Below are 23654 nucleotides of genomic sequence, written 5' to 3' on the forward strand. Positions count from 1 at the left end.
CCGGTGAAGCCCTGCTGCTGTTCAATTCGCCAGAAGGGACACCACCTTCCCATGGCTTAGTGGTACCAACTAACCCCGAGACTAACCCCACTGGACCATTTTCCCCAATTTGCTGTACTACTTTGCTGCTGCAGGAACCGAGTGTCGCAGGTATTGAAATCTGTAGTAGAGTGCAACAGTTGAAATCCGTCCAGAAGCAGGACAACCAGAGCTCTAGTTTCCTCACAAAGTGCAGGAACCAAGGAGTGAAGGAAGCCCAACCAGTATCGGGTCCGTGGCGGTGCTGTTTATCGAGAACTGAAAAGAGCCTGTAGCTGCCGACAACCTCCAAACTGTGCTGTTCTCAGTTGAGACTTGCAGTGGCTTACCTTTTAGAGTTGATTCAAACTCCCCCAACAACTCCTTTTTCTACAGACTAACTGCAAGACTTCATGTAAGAAGTGCCTCTGCTCGAATTGACTTTGGTGTCTTGGCTCCCCGCAGAATCTTTGCTTTGATAATGTTTGTCCCTGATAAGTGGTAACCTGTTTTAGACTGTTATTGCTGGGAAAGGCTTTTCTCGATTTCATTGGAAGATTTAGTTGTCCCCACATATACTGAGAACCTGTTTACCTTTTTCCTTCCTTAAACCTTTCCTCTCTGCAAAGTATAACTAGTGATATATAAATGCCATTACTGTCCTTGTGAATGGAGTCGCCTCCGGGTGTAGGAAGTGTGTAAGAAGCATATCCAAAGAGTATCCACTAACTTGTTTGATTCTGAAAAGTATCTTACTGTATATTTACGCTTTTAACATCTTGCCCTTTTTAATCAACGCTTATTTAAACATTGATACCCCTCTTGAGATGGGCCTGGCTGCCTAGTCACACTACCAACTTGAGGAGTACAGACCTATACAAAAAGGTGGGTTACCTTGTACCAAGTAGACCAGTGTTATGTAGTCTCAGTGTTAGGACAAATTCTACCCAACTTCATCAGAACTATTCAACTGAGGCAGCACAAGACTCTACTCTTAGTAGAAGGCTGTACCACCGGGATATGTTGGTAGCGTAGACGGAGCAGCCAGGCTCATCTTAGGAGGGGGAGGGGGCTGTAGAATCAGTACAAATGAATTTGTAATACAAATGGTCTAAAACACGATCGTATTTAAATAAACCATTTATTTTTTACAAGTAGGTCCAGCTAAATCCTGGGGGCAATGAGTACCATAATATTATATAAAAGCACAACACTATGCTCGAAGGTACACAGACCAAAGCATATAACCTTATTTGGAACACTGAAGAGTAGTTCTAGGGAAGTTGATCCTTTTCATACACATTCAGTATAGTTCAAACCTGTTCTTGGGCTAAAAACCAATGGTTACCTTACAGATTACATTCAGTAATTCAAGGGTAGTCGACCCTACCAGTTGTGACACTCAGTAACAAAAATGACACAATTGGTGAACTGGACAATGTTTGTGAATAGTGGTTATTCTAGGTAGAGTAAAAATAAACTAACTACAGCCGTTATACTAGGTGAGTCAAACCTAAGGATGTAATGTCCAATTAGATGCTTTTGAGATCAGTGACACACAGGTTGAGATGAGCAGTAAAAGCTAACTCAAGGTAAGTAAAACCCATATACTTTTACAAGGAACAATCGGCAACTTGGGGCTGGTATAAACCTAAGACTCTTTGTGTGTCTAAAACAGACCAGGGAAAGAAACCCAATGTTACACTTCATGAAGTTATTCTAGGTAGGTAAAACCTAATGCAGATTTATTCTGGACAGACTAACAGCAAGTCTGGAGAAGCAAGACCCAATTGGGGAACACTCATACAATTTTATCCTAATCGGAATAATAAAGTAAAACCAACAGCTTTACTTTGGGAAGAGGCACAACCAAATCAGTTGAGTAATATACCCTTGCATCTACTTTCTGTTAGAACAGTTTCTAAGGAAAGAAAGATGTTGCATATACTTTTCAGAATAGTGCAACACCCATTCAAGGTAAGTAAGAACTGTTCACTCCGATTTAGTTACCAACCAAATTCTTTTGCAAGTAACTTAAACACTTATTCTCTTTTTTCTAGGCAAAAGGCCCAATTTCTAGAACCCTGTCACATCCCCTTTCCTCCAAACTGTATGGGCGTCCCTTCCAAGGGACATGAGACAGAACCTTTTTCACCAGAAAAACCTCCTTCGGCTTTAAATTTAGAGCGGTGCGGCCCTGACTCCGCCCTCCGGCGCCACACCCCAACACCCTTTTCCACGTAGATGGGAACAGGCCGAATTCACCAGTGCTCCTGGGTTCAGCTTCGCTAAGTAATTCCTCGCACGGATCCTTTGTCTTTTCTCATCTATCATTCAGGTACTCGGTCCTCGGTCTTGTCGTGTGTTAGGGAGAATTCTCATAAATGTGAGAATTCCCTTCACTTTAGAGACCCCCAGCAACTTTGCTGGATTTTGAGGACTCGATTTTTGTTACCTTCAAAGAGTGGGAGCCGTTTTTCCCCACTCATGTATTTTGATGTGTTTTACTCTTGTGTTCTTTTATGGAGTTTTAAGAGAACTCCATAGGCATATTTTCATGTTACACCACACCCTCAGTGCAGTGACACAGGGATGTCTTTTCTAGACTTCCCAGAGGTTTAAATACCTTCTCTGGGATAAACTGTTTCCCAGAGAAAGTAAAGTTAAATTGACTTTACTAGTCTTTTTAAATTCCTAGACCCAGCACACACTATCTTACAATAGTGCTGGAGGGGTTACCTAGTATTCCCTATGTCTAGAAACACATGTAGCAGTCCAATGCTACCCTTTCCTCTCGAAGTGGCAGTGGTTTTAAAACAAACTACCATGAATTTTTCCCGACCGCAGGCACCGGTAGCGTTAAATCACATGAGCCATGTTTTTAAAGATGGCGTCTGAGCCTCCTTTGTTTAAACGGGTCCCGGTCCTTTTTCCGCCATTCTTCTTTTTGGAAAGGTCCTTCTAGAGTTTCTCTGCGCGCCAAACCAGTTTTGGTCCCTTTGTTTCTATGCTTTTTGGAGGGCTTCAGGACTGAAGACCGCCTCTGGCGCCTGAGTGTCTGGGGTGGGAGGCAGTGAGGGAGGTGCCTGAAACTCCCTGTGCTTAGTCTCCTAGGAGACCCAAATGCACTCTGGCATGATTGGCTAGCTGTTGGGCAAGGACAGCCACCCTGCTGGGTGAGTGACAGCTAGGCTGGAATGAATGGGAGAAAACTGTTTAAAAGGAGAGTCTCTTGGCAGTCAACCACTGGAACGGAAGAACCGAAGACGAGCTGGAAGAGGACGGCTGCTGCAACGCCTGCACCGTTGGGTTGCCCGGTGAAGCCCTGCTGCAGGTCTGAATCGCCAAGTTCATCTCGACAGACAAGCCCTTCAAGGACGACGTCTTCCTTTGAGTTGGTGGGACCAATCAACTCGTAAGCCACCTGGATACCATTCTCGAAGCTAGTTAGGATTAACCTGGGGAAAGGACACCAGCTTGTGTGCTTGAAGTGACTTCATTTTGTTTGCATTGTCCGACAATCCCATGCAGTGCAAGAGTCCCCCAACGTCCTCCATCTTGTCCCCACCACTGTGGCTCAGGAACAGTGAGATCTGCAAGAACTGCCAGGAACCAACGACTTCAGCTGCATTTGTTTCTTCATTCTTAACCAAAGTGTAAAACACAACAAAATGAGTGGGGAAAAAGGCGCACTCTTTCCAGGTAATGAAATAAAGTCCTCAAAATCCAGCAAAGTTGCTGGGGGTGTCTAAGGTGAAGGGAATTGGCACTCTTATGAGAATTCTCCCTAGACTAATCAACTAGTAGGCCACCTGGGCACCATTCTCGGAGCTGGTTGTATTTTCCTCAGAGTACTGCAGGAAACCGAATAGCCAGGGAGGAGAACAGACAGTTTGCCAGCTTTGACCAGTCCCCATGCAGTGCAGGAGTTGTCCCTCTCTCCCCTCCCCCACCCCTCTCCACCTATGAAATCCTGCCTCTTGTCACCACGACTGAGGCTCAGGAACAGCGAGATCTGCAGGAACTGCCAAGAACAGAAGTCCTCTTCCTCTGTTGCATCTACCTTTTCTTCAAAATAAGCAACTGTGAAAACCAGACCGAGAGAACTAACCTCTCACTGCGAAAGTGCGTGAAACTTTGACAACTTGCAGGCCTTGTCGGCTTGTGACGCGATGTATGAATCTTTCTTCTATGAACTACTGAGAACCATGGCAAAGACTTTTCAGTTTAACTACCAGAACCATTTTTACTTACAAGACACTAGGCCATTGACTTTGGCCTACCTATTGCATTGGAACAACCTCTCTGGTGAACTCAAACTATTTGCACTGTTTAAGAATAATTCTACTAATGCCCTTTTGCTCCTACTTCAAATGCTCTGAATGACATTTTGCTCCTCCTTCAAAATAGTTTAAAAGCCTCAGACCCGGATAGTGTGAAGTATTGTAGTATATTTTTGTGGTATTGATTGCCTCCTTTTAGTGAATGTTTTCTAACTGACTGTGTAATACATTTTTTTTTTTCAAAAAAACCTTGAGTATAAGTCTATTTGAATACTTGTGATGGTAGACCTGTGTAACATCGTTACAGCTCACATTCCCCCTTGAGATAAGCCTGGCTGCTCAACTCGCTACCAGTATGGTACAGACTTATACCAAAGGTTGGTTTTGCTTATACCTGTAGTCCTAGTTGTGTATTGGTCCCAGAGGGTACTGCATGAAAACTTTGCCTGACAAACTGCTGGACTGTTGGTTTGCCTGGTGAAGCCCTACTGCTGTGCTGAAGCTCCGAATTCGTTTCTACTAGAGAAGCCTTGCAAGGGCAACTTCTCCATTTGAGTTGGTGGGACCAATCGACTCCAATTTGGACATCCTCTCTGATCTGGCTGTAGTGCTGCTGGAACCGAAGTACCAGGGAGAGGAACACCAAATCGAGTGGATTGCTTCTAAGTCGGACCCGAGTGCCAGAAAGATCCTCCGGACTTCCCTGAAGCAGGACTGACCAAGCCTTTGCCACCTCAACAGTTCTGGACACCAGACGCAAGGAAGTCTGAAGTGGAATCCGAGAGCTGCGGTGTTGCGATTTGCTGTCAGAGGTGAGGAGCTGAAATGCCACTGGATTGAAGATTGCCCATTGCTGCCGCTGATCTTCCCATTGCAGGAGTCCCCAGACGTCCTCCCTCTTGTCCCCACAACAGAGGCCCAGGCTCTGCAGAGCTGTACAGGAACAGAAGCCAGCTCGAACCATTTCTTCTAACCAAAGGTACTGTAAAGTCTAAGAACTTACCTATTGTGTTGTAGCCTTACTTGGTCTCAGTTGAGACTTGTCTTGGTTTCTTTTGCAGAGTTGCTTGCATCTTTGCCCCTCGCAAGCCTCCCAGCTTGTGGCCCTTCAAGTGAATTTTATTTCTACAAACTTTTCTAAAAACGTTTACCTACCTGCAAAGATCTTCAGCTTCCCTAGACTTAGTTCAACGAACATTGACTGTCCTCGCTCAGAGAGGCTCTTCTTACCTTTTGACTCCGACTTTACCTTAACCCCAGGAAAGGGTTAAATTGACTTGACATTGGACGGTTCCAAAAGTACTTACCTGTTTATGAATTCGTTGTTAAACTTTGTTTTATTTCACTATCTAACCTTTGCACCAAACTCAGTATTGCTATAAATGTACCAGTGATAAATGAATGTCCATAGTGTCCTAGCTATTTAAGTCACCTGAGGGTTTAGGAAGTGTGTGTGCCATCCCCAATGGGTATCATCTGATTTAGAGAAACAGTGTTACATGTTTTGCTCCTTTCTGAAGAAGGCTTACATAATTGTCAAATTGTTTAATCAAATCTTGAGTTCAAGTGTTTTTGTCACTGAAACAACCCTACTGATCACATTGACCCCGCTTGAGATGAGCCTGGGTGCTCAGCCACACTACCAACCTGTGTAGTATAGACTTGGGTTCATATTGCCAGGGAGTCAAGGTTGTTGTAGTGCACCCACAGGTTGTTGTGTCCAATCTTTCCTAACGACCATCTTAAGCCTGCTCTTAGAACGTTCCCATACCTGGAGTTTGGTCCCTGAGGGCATTCCAGCCTCAAAATGCATTGAGGCTGTGCAAATGGGGGGGCGGGGGGGTGGCACTATATACACGACTACAATACAATAATTGTAATCCATAACATTACTAGGTGCGGGGGGGGGGGGAGGTTGCACCACCCAACACATTCCTGGTTATGGGCTGGCCAACTCCCTCTGAGCAACTGCAACTCCTAAAGGGTAATTTCAAAGCATGGCACTGACCAGGTCGTTTGAATTATTCTCTGGTGGACATTATCAATCCGATTTAACATAACCATCAAACATCCAACTTTGGTTTCTAGCAAAATATTGTAAGCAAGTGATTCAATTAACTAGGCCAATCCTAAAGAGAAATGGTTGCAGGCAAGTACCTTATTTTACTTTTTGTACTTGTAATGTACTACTTTTCAAGCTATTGGAGATTACCACTGCCTGCCGATTTGTACCACACTGAGAATATTAAATGTCCTTTGCTTGATTTTATTTTTGTAGTTGATTGCAATTGCCACAGGAGGTCGAATTGTTCCTCGTTTTTCTGAACTCACACCAGAGAAGCTTGGTTTTGCTGGAATTGTCAAAGAGATTTCATTTGGAACAACCAAGGATAAAATGCTGGTTATTGAACAGTGCAAGAATTCTAGAGCTGTAACCATTTTTATCAGAGGAGGAAATAAAATGGTGAGTTTTTTTACTTGCATTCTTTTAGATTCTAGACCTTACATCAATACAGGGTTGCAATATTTAAATATAAACTTGCATATCTTGGAGACAAAACAAAGTCCCTTATGCCATACAGTTAATAAGCTTACTGTCAATTCAGTTAAATCTTTAAACTTTTTACCCAAGTCGTTGCCCGCCTTTGCACATACTGCATGGAATATTCTTTCTTTGAAAAAACCCTATTGGCTTGTGGGATTTAATGCTTTTTAGCTCTGCTTCCAGATTTCATTTAATTTGCAACAGCCACTTGAGTCAAATTACATTTTCATTTTTATCCTTCCTTTCAGTTCTCAAAATGTACTTCCCATGGTATCCCTACATATTATCCCCACCAAAAAATATCGCTATATATATGGTCGTTTGTCTCGCCATAAGCAAGTTTTTGTTTTTTGGGGGGGGGGGGGGGGAGAATCATTTGTGGGAGCAAGGGTTGCGGGGGAGTCCCCGCAGGGTCCATGGCTCAATATCACCGCAAAAATGTTGATATTCTTGCGGGGGATATTAACACATGGAACCCTCCCCACTGGCCCATCAGCTATTGATATTGTCAAGAAATAGCGTGCTGGGTGACTTTTCATGCCTAGCTAGTAGCTTGCAACTAGATTTCTTTTCTATTCCTCCTTCCGTTCATGAGTTATTTTTTCTTGCTGTTTTTATATTATACATCCTTCTCCCTCTCTCCCCCCTTATGTATATGCCATTTTTCAGAGAAAGTAGCACATCTCACAAAGAATAAACAAACAGAAGAAATTGCAGAGAGCCATCCTTATGCATGGCCATCTCCTCTTGCACATAAAGAGCTGGTTCTCAATGTCATGTGTAATGCAGGGGTAGATATGGCAACCTACTTGGTTTACACAGTGCTCATTTAAGTACCCAGTCACTCCCAAGTCGTCAAACTTTCAGGAATGAGCCGTATGGTTTAAAAGGTCAACAAACACAAAGGTAGGTCAAAGAACACTTTTCCAACTGTCAGCCTCAGCCCTTGATTTCCAGGGGTTGCAAGTTCGAGCAGATCTCTGGTCTGTGTCTAATGCTGGTGCAAGGTCTTCCAGTTGAATGCAGCAGAACTCTATGCAGGGCTCCTCAGGACAGGAATGGATGTAGGTAAGCAGTTTTGGACGATTGCCACCAATGCACAGCGATGCAAAGGGATTTACTTGCTGTGGTCAGATGTCCCCTCTTTCTCTGGTCCCATTGATGCGAGGACCACGTAATTTCGCTGAGGTAAGTCTTGTTGCAGAAGCTGAAGATATCCCAAGTTCCAGGCCTCAACTGAGAACGGCGACGTGTGCAGCACGGTGTTGGGTAAGAATTGGTGTAGTAACACTGTGTGAGACTACACAACACTTATCTGCTTGGTACTAGGTGACCACCTTTTCGTATAGGTCTGTACTTCACAAGATGGTAGTGTGACTGGCCTATCTCAAGAGGGGTAAATGTGAGCTGTAGCAATGTCATTCGTAAATACAGGTAACCAAGTAACGCGTTCACTCAAGGTTTCAGTTATAGATGATTATTTCTTTAGTTAACATCCATTTTTTTTTCTTTTTTTTTTTTTTTGTTAGAATTTGTTAAAAAGGCTGTTAGGAAGAATTGTCAAATGTGTGAATTCCTCCCTTCCTTGGAGACCCCCAGCTCTTTTACTGGGCTTGTGGGTTTGTAATTTCTTCATTCTGTTTTCTGTATTTATTTCTTTGATTATGGAGTTTTAGACACCTCCATAGGCATCATCTTTTCATTTGTCACACAGCACCCTCAGTGCAGTGGACACGGGGAAGCCTTTTAGGCTGTCCCAAGGTTTAAACACCTTCTCTGGGATAAACTACTGTTTCCCAGAGAATGTAAAGTTAAATTGGCTTTGCTAGTCTTTTTAAATTCCTAGACCCAGCACACACTATCTTCCAATACAGTGCTGGAGGGGTTACCTAGTATCCCCTGTGTCTAGAAACTCATGTAGCCGTCAAATGCTACCCATTTCTATCGAAATGGCTGGTGGCAGTGGTTTTACTACCATGATTTTTTCTGACCGCGAACACTGGTTGCTAAAAATCGCGGGAGCCATGTTTTTCAAGATGGCACCTTAAGCTCCTTTGTTTAAACGGGTCCTCGTCTTTGTTTTGCCGTTTCATTTTGGGAAGGTTCTTCTAGAGTTGTCGCAGTGCATCAAACCAGGTTTGGTCCCTTTGTTTGTACGCCTTTGGCAGGCTTCAGGACTGAAAATCGCCTCTGGCGCCCGAGTGTCTGGAGTGGGCAGGAAGTGAGGGAGGTGCCCGAACTCCCTGTGCTTAGTCTCCTAGGAGACCCAAATGCACGCTGGCGTGATTAGCTGACTGTCCAGCAAGGACAGCCACCCTGCTGGGTGAGTGGCAGCTAGGCTGGAATGAATGGGAGAAAACTGTTTAAAAGGCGTCTCCTGGACTGGAAAGCAGAGTCAACCACTGGAACGGAAGAACCAAAGAGGACTGCTGCTGCAACTCCTGGACCGTTGGTTTTGCCCGATGAAGCCCTGCTGCAGGTCTGAATTGCCAAGTTCATCTCGACCAAGAAGCCCCTTCTAGGGGTGGGACCAATAAACTCGTAAACAATCTGGATACTATTCGGAGCTGGTTAGGATTAACCAGGGGGAAGGACACCAGCTTGTGTGCTTGAATTACAACTACGAACTGAAGTGACTCAGTTTTTGTCAGCGGTTTCCGACGATCCCGTGCAGTTCTGAGATTCCCCCGATGCCCTCCCTCTTGTCCCCACGACGGAGGCTCAGGAACAGTGATATACAGGAACTGCCAGGAACCAAATGTCTTCAGCTGCATCTTTTGCTTCATACTGTCCCAATCAATTGAGAGAACACCTCTCGCGGTGGAACTTTCCCAACTTGCAGGCCTAATCAGCTTGTGACCCAACATATGATTCTTTTTCGTACAAACTACTTCTGAGAACTTTTGCAAAGACTTTTCTGTTTACTTCAAGTACTGCTCTTACTCCAGCATTGGATCTTTCATAGATCAGATGCTTGAATATTCCCCGTCAGAACAGGAATCCTCAGTGATTTAAATAATTATTAAATGTTTACATTTCCATTATAGTCTGAGCCATTCAATTCTGTAGTCCCTAACCAATGAGGTGGCAGGGTTTAAGCTCCGCCCCAGTCGGCCATCTTCAGATTTTTCACCGCAGTCAGAGGGAATCCTCCAGCTCTGAGCTTTTCGAAATCTTTCTCCTGTTATATTTGTTTTTCCCAAAATATATCTTTTTGCGATCTCCTGATCAAGCTCTTTCTGCTCTGTTTCTGGGCTCAGAAAACACTTTCACCTAATATTAGAGTGAAATTCTCTTCAAAACATGGCTGAACTTCCAACTGCCAAAAAGCCTTCCCTGTTCAGGGATTGCACAAGGTGCATGAAGAAACTAGTCTACAGTCTACATGAAGGATCCTCATGAGCAATGCATCTACTGCCTGTATCCTCATGATATAAACAAATGTGACATTTGCAGGACTTTAACCCTGCAGGACTGACACAGAAGACTTCTTCTCCATTTAGAAGCTAAGTCTATCTTCTGACGAAGAATCTGCCAAGACAGCGCCTGTACATTTTTCTAAACCATCTGAGAGGCAAACTTCTAAGAGAAGGGCCTCTTCAGTGGAAAGGAGTGTCTCCCTCTCACAAAAGAGAGAGGAAGGTGGGGTGGATCACCAACAGCATCCTGAGGAAAAAACCATCTCCAAAGGTAAGCAGGCGTTTTAAAAAAACACAGTTGGAGGGTGGGGGCAATCGTCAATGGATAAGCAGTCTACGAGCAGCCATGGCGACCGAGTCCCATCGCACGAAGATCACATTGACGGATAAACAGTCAACCGTCGACTATCATTGTTGACTAAGCATACACCTACACCGTCGTCAACCACGTCAATTCCTTCGTCCACAGAGAAAACAAAACTCAAAACCGCCTCCGCAGACTCCACTGTTACACCATCCAATGATAAAAACGGTGACTCCTATATAGGGGTGTCACGGTATTAGTTTTATGGCGGTACGATAACCTTCTTGCCAAATGACAGTATATCATGGTTATCGCGGTATAGCAGGTGGAGTTAACTAATCTTAACAAATATTTTCTTAAAAGGTCATAAATTGTCAGATTTATCGCAAACAAAACCAGGGTCCCAGGGCCAGAATTGGGTTTTTCAAAATACTCTCCACTGAAATGCCACCCCTTGCTTCCACCAACCAACTCAACCACGTGTGTGGGGGGGAGGGGGAGGAGGAGACTGCAAACTTAATAGCTTTTTAAAGTTGTCATTTAGACTTTTAGCTCCCCCACTGGCTACTGGTGAAGATTAACATGTTGCTATCTTGATAATCTGCATGCCACAGATCAATGGAGGCTGATGGTAGTATGCGCTTGTGCGCATACACGCACTCTTTACTTTACACCCCTTAGTTTACTTGCGTGCCAAAAGGTGTTCCGTAATCATGGACATGTTACCCTTTGATATGGCAGCAGGGAATACCTGCAGAGATGAGTGAATTTTGCGGTGTGACTTATAATTCAATGACAGAACCAGGGAAATCCCCCATTGTCATATGTTTAGAAAACATTCTAAATATATAAATCCCAAAGCCGCCTACCCAAAGTAAAACCTTTTCGGCACTATTTATTCTTCCTGTTGCTAACATATGTCAGGCATGTGGTGTTTACAGAATGGCATTAAAAACTGCTCCAACTGAAACTACTTGTGCCTTTTTTTTGTACATTGCCTTTTTGCATTTGAAGTTCTTTAACTTAGTTAAGTCAATGCTTTTTAGTTAACTTATGAATACGCAGGCAAGATTTTCCAGCTGTAGCAAGGTAGCATTTTGAAACTTGTCTCTGCACATATTTAGCTGATCCTCCATGAATCTAAGGCAGCTGCAGAATTGGTCTTTCATGGCGCTCAATCGTTGATCGCCTTGAATGAAAGTGACTAGTAGAATGTTGTAATGCACATTTTGAGCAATGAGCTTGCTGCTCAGTCACAGGTAATCGCTTTGAAAATTGGACTCGATTTGCATTTTCTTTGGAACCACATGGCATGGGCATCATGATCCCTTGCTGCGACAAAGTTGGTTTTGACAACTCTTTATCCCATTAAAGGGAGAAGTCACTTGTGTGCGATCTGAAAGCCCATGTGATTGTGTTTCTTTTGTCAAAATGTCATGGCCAACACAGACACACACAAGGTTGCATAGTGATCTAATCACTATAGCTTGTTTACCATCTGCCTAGTGCATTATAAAGGTCTGTTTGAGTCACCACTGACCATGTAATCCTAAAGGGTCCTCTTTCAGTGGGCGCTGTTTATTTCTTTCTTGATTCTTGCAATACATGTTCATTTACCTTCTTAATGATAGTTGCAAAAAAACTTCGAAAATGACAGTTAAAATACATATCGGCACAAATATGGCCTAGACACCACCTAACCACAGCCCCATCATTACTGGTTTCCCCAGGTCTGAGTGCATTAGGAACCTTGTGATGCGAGTTCAGAGCGAGGAATGCTTTCAAGGGTGGTGTCACAAATTGAGAATAGACCTACGAAATATGTCACCCCGGTTGCTCTGGATACTTTAAATTGAATGTAGAATCTGTCCTGCTATGCTTGAGTCCAGTGCCATATGCAGAAGGCAGGTAGGTGAAGGATCAAGCAAAGCAACAACTCTAGTGCCAATCTACACAGAGGACAGTGGGGGTGGGTGGCAGTTTATTTACTAGCAGAAAGCAGTGTTCACACGGTCTACAGCAGGGTTGCACTGGGGCCTACAATTGTCTCTGGCACCACAGTTGCAAATGGGAATTCATTCCTTTTGGAACACTGTTTGAATAGTACCCAAGGGGGAGATTTTTGTTAAAATGTGATGCAAATTGTACTTAAGAGAATATTTATTCAGCAACAGTGGTCAAAACTGTTAGCTGCATAGTGAAGTCACTCATCAGACTGGCCCACTTTGGCCAAAAAAGTGCCCCAATTTGACCCAAAAAAACTCACATACAAGCATTTCGCGTTTTTGGTTCGGCTATGGGCCTATTGCCCTAAAGGCCAGTCGGTGCCTTGTCTACAGAGCTAAAGTTGTTTGTGGACATTCAGAACAGCATCGAGTTCATCCACCCCTTTCAATTCTGGGATGTTTAGTTCCCCATCTTTCAAATGGGTGGGGAAAACTACAAATCCCAGAATTCTAAGCTAAAACAACTGGATGGTTATCCAATCCATGACCATGAGAAACTTAAGTTCCTTGAATCTAAACCTTGGGCAGAATTCGATATGCATGACTTCACTGGCCGTCCTTACTTTTTTTTTTGTTTTTTTATAAAAAATTTGCACAGCCAGAGCAAGAGCTGTTCCAATGTGCTTGCTCAGTGCAGTAGGACCTTAACTTACTGAACTAATGGCACATGATGCTGGGCCAAGCTGAATCGATACATTTCTGCTCCTGCTGGCTGAGCAAAGTGCTCCTGGCTCCACTGTTTTGCAAGTCACTGAACATTTTATTACATTTGTTCACATGCAAACAAAAGGGAAAAATAAAATGCTCACTTTTCAGTTCAGGCCCTCAGATCACCCTCGTGATGTCACTGTGGTCTTACTAATTGCAAATTGAAAATCGGGACAATCGCCATAGAAGATCTGACCTGAAACGTGGCGCAGCATGACTGTGAAAGCGTTTAAAATCTGTATGCTGCCTTTCAAATAAATAATGCCTGAAACAAAATAACTTTGTTCTAGTTTGCCCATGAAATCCAGTTCTGGCAGAGTCTATGAACTGGAATCTCCGGTATGGTTATAAAGCCAGTTGGTCAGCTCATTGTTACCAGCTTTGTATGGGGAACACAAAGGTTCAGGCACTGGGCAGCTTTCCACACAATTTGCACAAAGTTGGCTGATCCTTGACCCGACTCTACTGATCAGAGAAAGAGCGGTCACAGCAGCAAAGCTGCATTTACTAATGTGGCCTCACTTGCCCTATGCTCTTGTCTGCCAAACAAGGCCCCCTTGGCAGACGGCACATCCAACAGTGCAAGACCAAGACTACGCAGCACTTGCTTACTGCAGCCTTTCCAAATCAGATTGAAAAGCACACTTAACGGTATAAACAGTATACCGGTATAAACAACGTGCCGGTTATTATTGTTAAATTAAGTTGTTGTTCCCGCTATCTTTAACGTTATACCGTTCCATCCCTACTCCTATATTAGACTCATGAACCAACAGGAGCACAACTTTCTCCTTTGGGAGAGATGGCAGAACTACCAGACATAATTCTTCAGGAGGAGTTTTCAGACACAATTTGTGGGCAAGCAACCTTTTCTCACCCCCAGGAACAGTCTTCCCTGGCAACCAACTACGGAGGAACCTGCCGGGCCTTACGATCCAACGTTCCTAGTTGATGCAAAGGATCAGTCAAGAATTCAACAGACGTCAAATGGAAGTCATCCATACCGAAGGGGGGAAACGCCTCAACAGAGGAGCATCTCGCCTCGGCATAGCACACCTAGTCTCCCCTTCCAGGAGCATGCCACATAAAAGGGTACATTCACCTGAGCTTCCTCGCAGATCAGGAAGCTCAGTGCTTCACCGACAAGGGTCCCATCTCCAAGATCACCTGTTCAAGATCCTATAATTGTGCTTTCAACCACATCAGTCTCAGACTGGCAAGAGGATCCTTTCAGAGATTTTTCAGACCCAGAGGAAGGGGAGATTACTCATGAGCCTGACACTCGTAGTGAATGGGATGATTATAGTTGAAAAACCTAGAAAGAGACTCTCCAGGAGATTCTTCAACACCACGATTTGGTATCTTTTCATACCATTATCGGCAAAGCTGCAGACTTATTCAAGTTAAGTCACATCTGAAGAGAAAGTCAGTGCTGTATGAGCACAGGGACAAAAGTAGGACAGTCACGACCAGCCCTCTTCTTGATACCATATGGGAATCTGGATCGAAGATATTGGCTACAACTTTATTTACTCCCGCTCTGGTTTCAAGACTGGAAAAGAAATTCAAAGCCCCAGACACTGCACCACTTTGTCTTAAGGGACATACTAAGCCAGATTCTGTCTTCGCGGTGGCAGCCAGGAAAAAGTTGGCCAACCTTAATCGCCATTATCGGCACCTCCTGGCAAGGAAGGCCGAAAGTTGGAGGCCATGGGCAGGAAGGTCTCCTTGTTTGCCTCTCACGATCAGAGCGGGCAATGCAGTAGCCATGACAGAGCGTTTTGACCCTGAGCTATGGTTGCGTATGTCTAAACTAACCAAACATTTACCAGCAGATCTCCAGGAAGAAGCCAGAACAATCGTAGCTGAGCCACCTCAGATCATATGATTGACGCAGCAGTGGATGTGGCGGAATCAGGTTTCAGGCAATTGGGTCACAATAGTGTACGGAGACCAGCCTGGATGAAAGCTACAAACTTCAGACTGGAGGTCCAAGCGCAAATATTGGACATGCCCTTCGATGGGCAAGACTTATTTGGTAAGAAGATTGATGACCACCTCAAAGGACTGACGCGGAAACAGCTCGAGCCATCAGTTCACTTGGAGATTAGGACAAAGACTGTAGATCTTTGTCCTTTTCGAGGCTTATCCTCCAAATTCAGAGGCTTTAATTTTCCCTCCAATGGCCAAAAAACGCACGGAAACACCTTCCAGGACAACAGATGCCACCAAGCCTCTAGCAGGTACTCCCAGAGGGGAAGGCGTGGTTCTACCCAGGACAAGACGCAGAGCAAGCAAAATGGACAGATCATGTCTTTCCCCTCAATGTCACAACCTGGGGGGGGGGGGAGAGTAAGCCGATTTTCTCCAACGTTGGCAGTCAATATCACCGGAAAAGTTGGTGTTGCAGGTGATGCTCAAGGCTCACACCATAGAAAATCTAGATCGACCTCCTTCCTTTGCTCCCACCCCTCGCAAGGTACATCTTTTTAAGACCTTTCATTTCTGAAATTCAAAAACGGCTTCAAAAAGCAGCTATCGAACCAGTCCAAGACCAACAGAAGGGAAGTCGGTCAAGTGGCACAGCGAGTAGAGCGCTCGCTTTGACACCTGTGCAGAGCTTGCTAACGCAGGTTCGAAACCCAGCGGTGCCAAACTCAGCCTTTCATCCTTCCCGGTCGATAAATGAGCACCACACACCGTGGGTAATAAGCAGCGCTCAGATACCCGAGGGTTTGTAGCGCTATATAAAAAATAAAAAAAATAAACTCCTGTTTCTTCCTGATCAAAAAGAAAGTCAGCGGAGAGCTATACTGGATCTAAGAGCTATACTGGATCTAAGAGCACTCCAGTTCATCAAGCGCATCAAATTCAAGTTAATATCTCTGCAAAGTGTCTTACCTTTGCTAAACCGGCACGACTTCCTGGCCACTCTAGATTTGGAAGACGCCTACTTCCACATTCATGTTCACCCTGCCCACAGACGGTTCCACCGGTTCGCAATAGGGGAGTTACACGTCCTATTCTGTGTTCTCCTGTTCGGCCTAAAACCAGCACCAAGAGATTTTACCAAGTGTCTTGCACCGGTAGCAGCAAAACTCAGGACAGGAACAGCAGTCCTCTGATATTTGGACGACTGGTTGATAAGGGCAAGCTCATACAAACTCGCACGCTTGGCAATTTCGAGAACAATAAACCTCATAAAAGGGTTAGGTTTTTCAACAAACAAAATGAAATCGTGCCCAGCAAGAAAGTACTCTTCCTGGATGCGGACCTCGACACCAGCATCCCCAGGGTACGACCCTGGGCAGACATAGTAGCAGCTATTCGCCACTTGACCTCATAGTTCCTAGACAGTGACAACCACTGTACGCTCCTTCAAATCTCTCCTGGTCATGATGTCCTCATGTATATTTCTCGTACCAAATCAGACTTCGCATGAGACCAATCCAGGAGGCCCTGGACCACCAATGGAAACAAGCACGCGGTTCATGGGAGGATACCGTCCAACTACCGCAGACATTACACAAGGCACTTTGATGGTGAAATACACCTCAAAACTTGTTATATGGAATGCCTTTTCAGGCACCAACATCTACCCTTCTCAGGACAGATGCATCTGTCTGGCTGGGGGGGGAGGGGGCGGCTCACCTAGAGGACCTCAAACCAAGGGCACATGGTCTGCTCAGGAATCTCAACTGCACATCAATGTCTTGGAGTTTAGGGCAATACGGTGGGCGCTAAAAGCCTTCCTCCTGGTATTAGCTTAGGTCAAAGCGGAGCATCTTGCAGGAGTGGACATCGTATCGGACAAACTAAGCGGAGTTCACGACCTCTCACGAGTGGGAACTGGATGAGAAGTCCAACAAATATTTTCCGGATGGGGTCATCCGCAGATCGACCTTTTCGCCTCCAAAGCCAAAAAGAAATGCCACAAAGTCTCCTCCAGGTACCTAGAGCATTGGTCAATAGACTCTCTCGCTGGATTGGACGGGGAAATCCCTTTATGCTTCCCCACACCCCAATCCCTCTCATAGTGAGTGCTACGCAGACTAAAGGAACAGCATTGTTCCATGATCCCAATGGTGCCAGATTGGGCCCAGCAGATCTGGTACTCAACCCTACAACACCTCTCCCGTTGGCCCCGATTCACCTCAAAGCTCATCGGGGGGCTTTTGACGCAACAGAACCGCAAGGTCCTCAGGCTATCTCTCAAGGCCTGGTTCCTGAGCAGCGAAAGCTATCGATCTTGCTGCAGATTACTGGGATATTATCAAGGCATCTAGGGCTCCTTCTACTTGGATCACCTATATCCGGAAATTGACTTGTTTCTCCAAGTGGTGCGAAACATCAGTGAACCCACTCACAGCATCGGTTGAGCAAATACTACCTTACCTACTGTACTTGGCCAAAGCAGGACTATCTATATCCTCTATCAAGGTTCATCTATCGGTCATAGCGGCATATGGATCAAATCCAGATAGTCATTGCTCACTCTACCAGCTGTTAAGATCTTCCTGAAAGGGCTGGTGCGTACTTACCCACCTACGCAAAGTTCGGTTCCATCCTGGAGCCTAAACACGGTACTGACCGCTCTAATGGAACCACCTTACGAGCCTATTCATTGACCTGAAATTCTTATCTTGGAAAACCGCTTTCTTGATGGCCATCACATCTGCCAGGAGGATCAGCGAGTTACAAGCTTTATCATCGGAACCTCCTTTTACCTTGTTCCACAAAGACTGAGTCATCCAAAATTCCTTCCCAAGGATTTTTCTGAGATGAATCTCACGGAGTGCATTGTCCTCCCAATTTTCTTCCAGAATCCCACATCTGATGCAGAAAGATCTTTGCATTCGCTAGATGTGGTGAGGGTTCTAAAGTTTTACTTACAGAGAACTAAGGAGTTGCGCGCTTCCAACAGGTTGTTCATCGCTTTCTCTGGCCGCACTAAAGGTCAACCGATTTCAAAACAAAGTTTGGCACGTTGGGTTTCTCTGTGTATCACCCACTCATCAGTCTAAAGGCGACCCCCCCCCCCCCCCCCCCCGGCTCCCTCCTTCCCCACACTCCGCCAGAGAGGGCATCTTCAGTGGCGTTTCACGCAGGGGTATCGTTGAAGAGATTTGCAGAGCTGCTACCTGGAGCACTCTGCACACGTTCGCCAAACTCTGCCACATCTTTACATAAGGATCAGCCTTTCCCTGGGTTTGTATCCTTGGTGTAACCTTGGTGTTGCTGTATGGCAAAGGCTCTCAGACCTTTTCTGCTTTACTATGTATATATGATGTGGGCATCTTTTAACTGCTTGGTATTTTATTCAAGCATCTGAATCTATGAAAGATCCAATGCTGGAGAAGTCTTGACTTACCTGTAACTGTATTTCTCCAGCATTGGTATCTTTCATAGATTCACGTGTGCCCACCCTAGAGGCTGTTCCTGCCTTCAGCTTCCATTGTACCGTAGTCTATACGGTTCAAAATGTGAAGATGGCTGACTGGGGCAGAGCTTAAACCCTGCCATCTCATTGGTTAGGGCCATAAAGCACTAAGTGAGGTGCAAGGACTATACAAGTAAATGTCTCATAGACCATAATGGGAAATCTACAGTCATATTTCTATGGAAATAATGTAATTAAAAAAAAATGTATAATTTAAATCACTGCGGATTCTCGGTCTGATGAATATTCAAGCATCTGAATCTATGAAAGATACCAATGCTGGAGAAATAGTTACAGGTAAGTAACGCTCCTATCCAAGACACTAGTCCATTGACTTTGGCCTAGGCCTATTGAACTGAATCGAGTCCTCTAGTGAACTAAAACTATTTGCACTGCCTGAGAAAGTATGTGTGATATATTCTGCTAACTTGTGCCTTTTTACTCCCATTGAAAGTAACAAATGCCATTTTGCTCCTATTTCAGGAGGGCCTCATTTGTTCAGAAACTTATTGGTTTGATATTGAAGTGGGTTTGTGTATGTTACCTCCTAGTGAAATCATTTTCTAAATGATTGTTTTACCAAGAAACCTTTCGTATAAGTGTCTTCTTAGACCTCTTGAACTGCTCACATTCCCTCTTGAGATAAGCCTGGCTGCTCAGCACACTACCACAAAACTGTGTAGTACAACTTATACCAAAGGTTGGTTTTTGCTTACTGGCAGAGGGTACTGCATGCAATTCTGCCCAACAACCAGCCATTCAGTGAGGAAAGGGTAACATATGTTCTGATGCTTGTGGAATCTGCTTGGATTACGTGCTATGCATAGGCCGACATCTAGTGGAAGCTGTGGAGTATTACAGATTTTCGAAACTCGAGAATGGGTGTCAAAATAGGGTGTGCCAATAATACTATCCCTATTGTGACGTCCCCTGTACCCATAATCCCTCACGTGTGTGTGTGTGTGGGTCCATCAGATTGTTTATTTTCCGCCATCGTGAACGGTCACAAAATATAAGCGGAGTCCATTTTCAGTGTACGCTGTTGAACTTAATTTAGTGTTTCTTCCTCGATGTGGTAAAGACTGAAGACTTCGACGCTGACCATCGGACAGAGACTTCCAGGGCCGCTCTGCCTTAGACAGCTCTTTCGGCCTTACAGTAGGGAGAGTGGGGGGTGGGAGGGTGGTCAAACATGTATATTCCCACCCTTTCCATTAGTCGCCCAGCTGCCTACATATATCATGGAGCGTACTCCGTTTTAAGTTCTGCCCCTTCTGCAATAGGAAGTTCACGTGGGTCGACAAGCATAGGGTCTGTAACCTCTGCTTGAATAGAGACCACGACGAGGTGCATTGTCGGGCTTGTAAGCTTCTCCGACCGAAAACCCTCATACAGGCGGACTAAACTTTAGGCCCATCACGCCATGCAGGCCAAGGCCTCCATGGACGTCGGAGGCGTGCAGCAACACTGTCCCTTCGGACGGCGAGGTTGACGGGAACCTCCACGTTCCCCAGTACCAGCCCCTGACCCTAGCAGACAGGCCAGCGGTCCTGTTACGGGGAAGACACCCGGCGGCAAGGGCGCCACACACATCCCACAGCGATGCGAGTAAGGTCTCACACAGTCGACAGTGAAGGGCAGATCTTCTGATCAGACGTCCTCTGGGCGCTCTGAACGGCCGCCGCATGACAAGCCCGACAAGACAAAGGTCACCTGACTCAAAACTCCCCCTTCCGGCCCAGCGATGGCGAAAGACACTGCGCAAGCCATCCCTGTGATCGAAGTTCGCCCTACACCCGGGGACAAGCCAAAGAGTCCTCCGGAACCCCCTCTTCGACCCCAAGCTCCCAAAAAAAATCATCCTCTTAAGAGCAGGGAGCATAAAGAGAGAGAGAATTCCAGTTCCTCTAGCGATAGGGGCTCACTTAGCAAGGTGAAGGCTAGGGAGCAACCCTCTAGCCAACATAAGATTGCCCCTACAGGATACTATAGTAGTCTGATCATGCACATCATTCTCACTCTAGTCTTGATGAGGAAGAGGAACATACACCCATTACCCCCACTCCAACCTCCTCCGACCCGGGGTTTATACCCAGTTCAGCCAGATGGTCTGCACAGGATATTGAGTTATGAGTCGCATGACCTGCTTAGCAAATTTCTTTGAAAAACATTCACATGTTCTAGACCACTTGGCCTCCACGCCTCCCTCTACACAGGCATCTGGTTCCAACACAACACCTACAGCCTCTCAGTCCCAGGCAATGGCTGTACCATATAAAGAGATCTCTTCCCCCAGTAGAATTGGCTGTTGAACCACCACTCAACTCCTCGCCTCTCCTACAACCAGGATGTAGGGGAGGATGAATACTTAGACGAGGGTGAACCCTATTATGGTGACATCGAGGTTTACAACGCTGGGGGAGAAGACTATCAAGACTACTATGACACTGACTCTGTTTTTTGCGATGGACTCTCCAGTCCTGCAAGACCCTGTTTTACCAGACTCCCCTGTGGATACCCAGCCACACTATTCAATGATGTACTCCTAAGGGCTGCATAGCATTTCGGCATCGAAACACAAGAGGCCCAGCAGGCAACCCAATTTATCCCCCTGCTAAAATCAGTCCAAAGGATTCAACCTTCCCTAGAACTACCAAACGATACCAGGTCAGTGAACCCTAGGATCGAGAAACTCTTTAAACCAGCAACATTTGACCCCTTATATATAAGGGAACAACTTTGACCTGACTCTCTAGTTGTTACCACCACCCGCAAGAGAGCTGGTACCCCCTTAGCCTCCTCCGAAGCCCCTCCGGACAAGGAGAGCAAAAAATGATATGCTATGCGTAGGAAGATGGCACCACTGCAACATACCAGGCAGGCGCTTATAGCAAGCAATTGCACCTTGCTATCCAGCTATGACTGCACGAAGTGGGATGAGGTAAAGGCCCTAGCAGTCAACACCTGAGGAGCCACTTAAGGCCAAACTCTCCCTTCTGGCTGCCGAAGGCAGAGCTACAGCAGGCGTCCTCCAAAAAAAAAAAAAAACTTTGACACAGCTGACAATGCTGGCCACGTTATTGCAGAAGCCACCATTTTAAAACTCCATGCCTGGCTTAGGCAGTCAGGCTTTAAACTTGAGACTCCAGCTACCCTACTAAATATGCTAGTGGAGCAGAACATATTTGGGAAGGCAGTTGAAGACTCTCTAGTCCGCCAAGGATGAATGAGACCCTCAAATCCCTTGGCCAATTGAGTAATAAACCAGGCCAAAGAGATGGTAGTAATTTTTGTCGCTTTCGTGGGCAAAGCGCGCAGAGAACCGAGTACAACCAAAATAAAGGTTCCTCAACAAGCCACCCAGGGTTACCCCAGGGGTCAGTGCTGGGCCCGCAGAAGAGGCTCCCCCACCAGAGGTGGAGGGACACCTAAGCAATGACGCCCCTCTACGGTTCCCCTCCCATGCCTCTCCAGTCAGAAGAATATCCTTTTGCACCCACGCATGGGAGGGTATAACATCTGACAAATGGGTGTTGTCAACGGTGACAGGGGGTTATTGTACAGACCTTCAAGGAAAACCGTCAAATTCCCCCCTCCCCCACCGGCGCCAAAAGAAACCATTGCAGGAGGAACAACCTCACCTGCTAGAAGAGGTGAAAGCTTTACTCCTCAAGGACGCCATCGAGGTCGTGCCACACAGAGGTAAACAAAGGTATTTATTTAACGTACTTCCTTGTTCCAAAAAAGATCTGACCATGCGCCCGGTACTAGACCTGCGCCCTGCAAACAAGTTTGTAATACCACAAAAATTTTGCAAGACCATGCTACAATAAGTAATCCCCCTGTTAAAAAAAGGATTACATGGCAACATTGGACATGAAAGATGCCTATTTTCTTTAACTCTTTTAATTGAATTTTACAACAAGTCAAAAACAAAGAAGAAAAAAAAACGTTCCCCTCCCACCCCCCAAAACAAATACACAGACGAGCATTCAACAAGCTAAATCTTCTGACTAGACAGGTCTCCGCCTCATTGTAACTCCCAACAGTCTGAGGCGTTGCGGGCTCATATCACTCTATAGTCATCTTTAAGAAAAGCCATAACCTCCCCCAGTCCGCAGCAAAGTTCTGCACTTTATCCTCCATAACATAAAACGCCCACTCCATTGCAGCAATCTCCCAGATTTTACAGAACCAATCCTGGCGCATAGGGATATCGGGGCTTTTCCACCTCTGGGCTATCAACATCATAGCTGCGAGGATCAGGATCAATGTTCTCAGCGCACAAGATTCTTGCGATTCAGAGTAGCAGACCAACACTATCAGTTCAAGGTGCTGCTCTTTGGAATAGCCTCGGCTCCAAGGGTGTTCACCAAAGTACTGGCGGTGGTGGCAGCGCACCTACGCAGGGAGTCAATCCCAGTGTACCCCAACTTGGAGGACTGGCTGATCACGGGAGAAAACTACCCTTTTTGCAAAGTAAACACGTAAAGGACAATAGACCTTCTCTTCCAATTGGGCTTCTCAATAAACGAAACGGTCAAGTCTGATACCAAACGCATCAAAACAGTTCCTATGAGCTGTATTATACAAAGACAGGCTTAGCCTATCCATCCATCCATGGAAAGAGTGCAAAATATGCTTTGGCAAATACCCCAGTATCAAGCCGGTCTCCGGCTAAGCGTACGCAAAGTAATGCGCCTGCTAGGTATGGCGGCATCATGCATTTACCTAGTCCCCACGCGCGCCTGCGACCAATGCAGGAATGGTTGGCGAAACAATGGTCTCAGGCAAGTGGTCAGTGGGACGATCTAGTTGTGGTTTCGTCAACACTGGTTCAGAACTTGTGCTGGTGGTCAAGGGAAAATCTACTTGAGGGGAAACCGGAAGCACAAGCGGTAGTCAACCGACGCATCCCTTTCCGGATGGGG

At 45.6% G+C, this 23654-nt stretch overlaps 1 protein-coding gene across 1 annotated transcript in view; it reads left to right on the forward strand.

The window, feature by feature from the left end:
* The window catches only part of CCT5 (chaperonin containing TCP1 subunit 5), a 120208-nt gene that overhangs the window by 53191 nt on the left and 43363 nt on the right, over positions 1 to 23654 (forward strand). The window contains exon 8 of the mRNA XM_069613732.1: positions 6580 to 6765. Coding sequence (XP_069469833.1) covers positions 6580 to 6765 — 186 coding nt within the window. The remainder of the gene's footprint in view (positions 1 to 6579; positions 6766 to 23654) is intronic.

This window comes from Ambystoma mexicanum, chromosome 5p (genome assembly GCF_040938575.1).
Source record: "Ambystoma mexicanum isolate Mex_15411 chromosome 5p, UKY_AmexF1_1, whole genome shotgun sequence".
NCBI lineage: Eukaryota > Metazoa > Chordata > Amphibia > Caudata > Ambystomatidae > Ambystoma > Ambystoma mexicanum.